Here is a 5,747-nt window from a genome sequence, read left to right on the forward strand (position 1 = left end):
TTTCCATTGTGAAAGATGAAGTCTGATGTTTAAAAATAATTAAAATTGTGCTGAAGTTTAGAATTAGGTTGGTTTTTTAAATGGCAGCTTACTTTATCTTCAGAAATATCTAGTCATTTAGATGTAATGTATTGATAGGAAGAAAATCACCACCTACACACCCATGTTATGTGAAAACTAAAAGAAAATATTAGTACAATTTAAATTAGGCATATTTTTCCAATTAAATTTTTCTTACACTCAAATTATGAATTAGCAAAGTTTGAAAAGGTCATTCCTTGAAACTCATCTGGGAAGAATAAAATGCAAATATTATTTTAAAATCTTGTCATTTACCTCAGACACCTAAATGAAACATTAAGCTGAGCCTTTAAAAATTTTATTTACAAAGTTGTGTACAACACGATGGAATAACATTTAGAATACCATATATATTCATTATATATAAACAGACTTTTATATAGAATGACTTTCGTCTTCTGAAAATTTTATATTTAAAATCTCCCAACGTCTCTATACATTTTTTCTCACATAAAACTGCGGAGAGTGAACCTTCAGAAAAAATGAAAGTTCAGAGCTCTAAATCTACTGAATTTTTTTTTTCTTAAAAAAATAAAAACCCCAAAAGGAAAGTCAATAATTTTTATACAAATATGTACAAAGAATTTCCCTCTCATCCCCCAGGTACTGAGAGCAGGCGCCGTCCGGGTACAGTTTTGGAAAAATCGGTTTTCGGTTTTACCTGTACGGAAAGATATTCCCCGCGGGCGCGCAGTGAGAGTTTGCTCCGCCAGCCTAGGTGTGCAGGACTGGGTGGAGGCCGCCGAAGGTCGGTGTTGAGGGGTCGAGGGGGAGGAAATGGAAGAGAGGCAGAGTCCAGGATTGGGCAGGGGGGCCAGGAGCGGGGCGGGGCGCGCAGCTTGCAAATTGCAGCCGACAATCCAGGCCGCTGCCAGGCCCCGCATCCCGGCCACCAGCGCGTCCCTATTGAGCGGGCCACTTGGCTTGAGCAGCGGCGGCGGCAGCAGCGGCAGCCGAGGCTGCAGGCTGCAGAAACTGTCCAGAGAGCGGTACGCTCAGAATCGGCGCGATGGTCGCCGTCGTCCGACTCAGTGAAAGAGGCTGGTGCGTGGCCATGAGCGCTGCCGACTGCACGGTCCCGGGCGGCCGCAGGAAGGACTGCGCGGCGCCACCGCCTCCGCTACCCGCGGTGCCCCCAGTTACCCCGGCGCCCCCAGCACCCGCGGCCGAGCCCCCGGGCGCCGCAGGGCCCCCTCCGATGATATTCTCGATGCTGAACGACGGTCGCGCGCTCGGCTCGGACTTAATGAGCGACGCCGTGGTGCCCGCGGCGCCCGCCGTGCCTGCGGCGGCCGCGGCGGCTCCTAAGCTGTTGAGCTGCAACTGCAGGCCCGGGCCGAGTTGCGAGCCGAAGGCGGCCGCTTTGCGGCCCAGCTCACCCGAGGGCAGCAGCGGCACGGCGGGCGGCAGCACGGGGGCCACGGGCGGCAGCGCGTACGGGTACTGGAGCGCCGCGGCCGCCGCCGCAGCTGCCGCGGCCGCCGGGTGCGAGTAAGCGCCAGCCGCGGCCGCAGGGTGCAGGCCGTAGGGGCGGCCGTAGGGCCCCGCGGCACCGGCCGCCGCCGCCAGGCTGTAGGCGCCGAAGCTCTGCATCATGAGCGCCGTCTGCTCACGCAGGTGCTCCTGCTGGTGGCGCTTGAAGCGTTTCCGGCGCCGCAGGAAGCTGCCGTTGTCGAACATGTCCTCGGACTGAGGGTCCAGGGTCCAGTAGTTGCCCTTGCCCGGGTTGCCCGGTTCACGGGGGATCTTGACGAAGCAGTCGTTGAGCGAGAGGTTGTGGCGGATGCTGTTCTGCCAGGCGGGGAACTTCTCCCGATAGTAGGGAAAGCGGTTGCTGATGAACTCGCAGATGCCGCTCAGAGTCAGCTTCTTCTGCGGGCTCTGCAGGATAGCCATGGTGATGAGCGCGATGTACGAATAGGGCGGCTTCACCAGGCTATTCTTGGGCTTGCTCGGGGCCAGGCCGCCCGCCGCACCGCTGCCGGAGCCGGGCCCGCCACCGCTCCCGCCGCCCTCCTCGCCGCCAGCGCCGCTCTTGCAGCCGTCGGCCTCGGATGCTCCCGCCTCGCCCCCTGGCCCAGCCCCGGCTCCAGCCACCTCTTTGGGCAGTGCCAGGGGCTGCTGGTGCGGCTGCTGAGGCTGCCCGTGGTGGGGTGCCACCGGCGTCACCTCGTCCGCCTCGTCCAGGCGCAGCTCGGGCGGCCCCGCGGGACTGTCGCAGCCCCCATCGCTGTCTTTCTCTTCCAACGCGTCGTCGCCCTCGCCCACCACATCGATGTCCACGTCCTCGGCCGTCAGCACCGTCTGGCCGGACATGTCGCTGGCGCTGCCGCCACCGGAGAGGGTCATCCCTCCTCGGGGTTGGTGGCGGCGGCGGGGAAGGAGCGGCGCGCGATGGGCGTCTTCAGGGGCTGCCGCCAACCTCAGGAAAGGGGTTTGGGGCGCCCCCGAAAGACAGGGGATTAGGAGAGGGGAGGGGGGCGTAGGTGGTCCGGGGCCCTCCCGGTTTGGCTCACAGTCGGCGGCCGGGCATCGCACGACTCGGGCTGTGCCGTCCGCCCCGCGTGGCAGCGCTCCGCAAACTCCAGCTGTCCCTGGCGCTCGGTACTAGGCGCTCCCTGCTGCCCCCGGCAGCGGCCCCGGACCCGGCCCGGGCCCGGCAGCTTCTCCACGCCGCGCCCCCTCACTTCGCCTGCCTTCCTCTGCCTCCGGCCCGGGCGTGGGGAGCAGGAGCGGTGCCGGCGGGCGCGGGACGCGGGGCGCCGAGCAGCTCAGGAGGGCGCGGGCAGGGGCAACCGGGGGAGGGGGTGTCAGGGACGCCGAAGCCCCCGCAGTCGAAAGTCCCGTTTTAAGGACTGGCCTGATAGATTACTTTCTACTTAAAGATCCAACGGGAGGCGGGGCCACGTGACCGTGCGTGACGTCAGGGCCGCCGCGGAGCCGGCCAAACTCAAGTTGGTCGAGAGAATTGTCAACAAAGGGACAAGGGACGCGCAACTCCGCGCCGCACCGTGCGCCAGCATCCCGCGGGGCCCAAGGGCGCCTGGGACCGCCCTGGGACCCCACCCTGGGCTGGAGCCTGGCGAGGGGGTCGAGGGAGCCTGTGGGTGTGAGTGAGGGTGGGTGCGTGTGAGCTAGGGAGGGTGTGGGCCCGGGAGCCCCCGCCGGATCCGCGGCTCTGCTTCCCTGACATATCCGCCCCCTCTCCCTTCCCCGCCCCCCCTCTTGCCACCCGCCCTTTGCCAAAGCTCCCTAGGCATAGAATGTAGGACAAGATTCACATCCTTTTTTTTTTTTTTTTTAAGAAAAACTTGGTAGTCTCAGTTTTGTTTTTTTGATTCTTTTTAGCTCTAAAGATTAAGGGCAGCGCCCCGGTTCTGTCTTGCTAATTAGACTTAAGAGCCTCTCCTGCCTCAGTGCTTAGTCGGCGGAGACACCTGCTGAGGGGAGGCGCTCCTCCCGCTAAAGTCAAACCACAGGGTCCTGTCTTCGGTTTCCTGGCTCGATGTGGGCGTGTTTATATGTATGTGTGTGTAATAATATATTCCCCCCCCTCCCCCGCTCGGCCACAGCAGCATCAGTTGGGATATCCGAAGGTCAGAAAATGGCTATTGATTAATCTATCAGAATAGTTGCAGAGAGAAATAAAAAGGACGTAAAATAACGGAGAACCTATAAATAAAGCCGCAACTAGCTGCTCGGAGTTGTTAAACGACTTAGCATGTGAAAAAGTCGGAAATGAGGCGCTGGGGAAGGAGCCGGCATTGGCAGCGGCCTGGGTAAGTCGAGTGGGGACGGGAAGAGGCTTCGGGCCTCTAGGTTAGACGCCGCGCCCTGTTTGGGATGGCTGACCTCAGGGGGAGCGGGCGGTGTGACTTCTCAGGCTTCTGGGCCCAGCCTCCTGGGAGCGAGCTTGTTGGCGGCCTAGACTCTCCTTGCGGCTAACTAACGTGGATTCTTTCCCCTTAGGGTATAGACAAACCCTCCAAGATTTTAGTTCCTCAGAGACCGGCAGCAGAGGAGGTGGAGGAGGAGGCGAGGATATGGCCAGTGCACACCGAGTTTCTTTGGCAAGGAAAGTCAGTGATGGTAGGAAAGACTATCGGCATTTAACTGGGATGGAGGGTTGGGGGCGCAAACCGACCCCGGATGCGTGACATTGCTGGGGCGCGCTGACCGCGCACTTCGGAATAGTGTTCCCGACCCGGTGAAGCCTCGATGCGCTGCTTTTTTTCCTCCTGCATTTTTAGGCAGCCTCCTTGTGAGCCGCGAGTGCCTGCCGGGTGTTAAGGGCTCCTGGAACCCAAGCCCAGTCTGGCCACTGAGGCCTGAGAAGGGAGTGCAGGCCTTACCAGAGGAAGGAGCACAAGGGGATATAGTCTGAGAAGAAATAGTGAAATACAGTATTTACAGATGATACTAAGAAACTGATGTATTTCCTGGAGGACAGTAGTACTTACGATTCCCTGTCTGTGTCTCTCTCACCTACCACCTCTCTCATTCCTTAGCCTAGATACACACGTAAACTTGCTTCACTTATAGGCAGTGCGACACACAGATTGACTTCAATTTTCACTAGATAATTTCCCGGATAAAACACTAGCACATTGCATACCCCCACTTCGCAGGATGTTTCTGGTTGAAACCAGGGCAGTTCCTCCATCTTGAGACGCCCAGGTAACTCCACGATTTTTCTGTATCTAAATGATATCCCGGTTGCACTTGACCCTAAAATGCATCTGAGTTCATTCCCGCAGCTGCACCGCTTTGTCGCCCGCAGGCTCCGAACCATTTACGATACCTTCTAGACAGCTTCCTGCAAAACCGACTGCAGCGGCGAACTGGCTGCCCGCTGTCCCTCGGCAGCGGAGGTCCCGGTGAAACTGTCTCAAAACCCAATAATTACAAAAAGAACGTCCGAGGGGCACGGAAAAGAAACTGAATCCACAAATTCCCTTTGCTCAGCTTCGGTTGTCCAGCCCCAGAGGCAGGCGCGGGCCGGCAGGAGCCCCACCGCAGCCTAGGAGGCTGGGCCCGCGTGGACGCGTTGCACGTGTGTGTGTACGCGCGGAAGGTTAGCGGCTCCCGGGGATGCCCTCCGCAGTCTTCTTGAAGCATCCTCCAAATGAGCCTAATTTCAATTCCTCGGCCCGCCAGGGCTGGCTCTCAGCACTCCCTCGGCGCCGCTGTTTACTGCCTCTGAGCCTCCCTCGGCCAAGACCTGGCCCGATCCGTCCATTCCCCCGTGTCTCTTTGGGACCTCCCTGGGGAAAGGGGTGGGGGTGAACAACTCCCAGCCGCCAGTTCCATTTGTTGCGCTTTTTTCTTTCGACACAATAAAAGTCAAATTAATTGATTCATACCATTAATTACGGCACGTAGCGTGAAAAGCAACGCTTCCCCTCGGTTAGAGATCTATTGTGCTAATCTCTTGTTCAATCAGTGTTACCATCTGATGCCGGGTCTGGCCCTTACAGAAACTTTTCGACTCGATTAGCTAAATGATGAGACGTGCGGGACCTACTGGCTGAGCCCCCGACGTCCTGCGCCGGTGCCGGCCCAACGGCTTAATATCGATTTCCAGCGGAGACGGCGGATTTCTCCCAACAGCTCTAGGCTGGGCAGCCCGTCGCCCTTTTCCTTCTTCTGGGCGGACAGAAGCGCCG

General features: G+C 58.2%; 1 protein-coding gene and 1 long non-coding RNA gene across 3 annotated transcripts; one reads left to right on the forward strand and one right to left on the reverse strand.

Annotated features, from left to right (window-relative positions):
- Positions 1-363: 363 nt before the first annotated feature.
- FOXD3 (forkhead box D3) lies at positions 364-2,940 on the reverse strand. The gene has a single exon (XM_027537041.1). The coding sequence runs from the start codon at positions 2,428-2,430 to the stop codon at positions 985-987; it is 1,446 nt and encodes a 481-aa protein (XP_027392842.1). The 5' UTR covers positions 2,431-2,940; the 3' UTR covers positions 364-984.
- An 89-nt stretch (positions 2,941-3,029) lies between these two features.
- Positions 3,030-5,438, forward strand: LOC113889786. Of its 2 annotated transcripts, XR_003510342.1 has the most exons (4): positions 3,030-3,190; positions 3,657-3,860; positions 4,051-4,170; positions 4,862-5,438. It is a non-coding gene; the product is annotated as an uncharacterized LOC113889786 (long non-coding RNA). The 2 variants fall into 2 exon arrangements; XR_003510341.1 differs by lacking the exon at positions 3,030-3,190 and having other exon boundaries at positions 3,277-3,860.
- The last annotated feature ends 309 nt before the right edge of the window (positions 5,439-5,747 follow it).

This window comes from Bos indicus x Bos taurus, chromosome 3 (assembly GCF_003369695.1).
Source record: "Bos indicus x Bos taurus breed Angus x Brahman F1 hybrid chromosome 3, Bos_hybrid_MaternalHap_v2.0, whole genome shotgun sequence".
Classification (NCBI taxonomy): domain Eukaryota; kingdom Metazoa; phylum Chordata; class Mammalia; order Artiodactyla; family Bovidae; genus Bos; species Bos indicus x Bos taurus.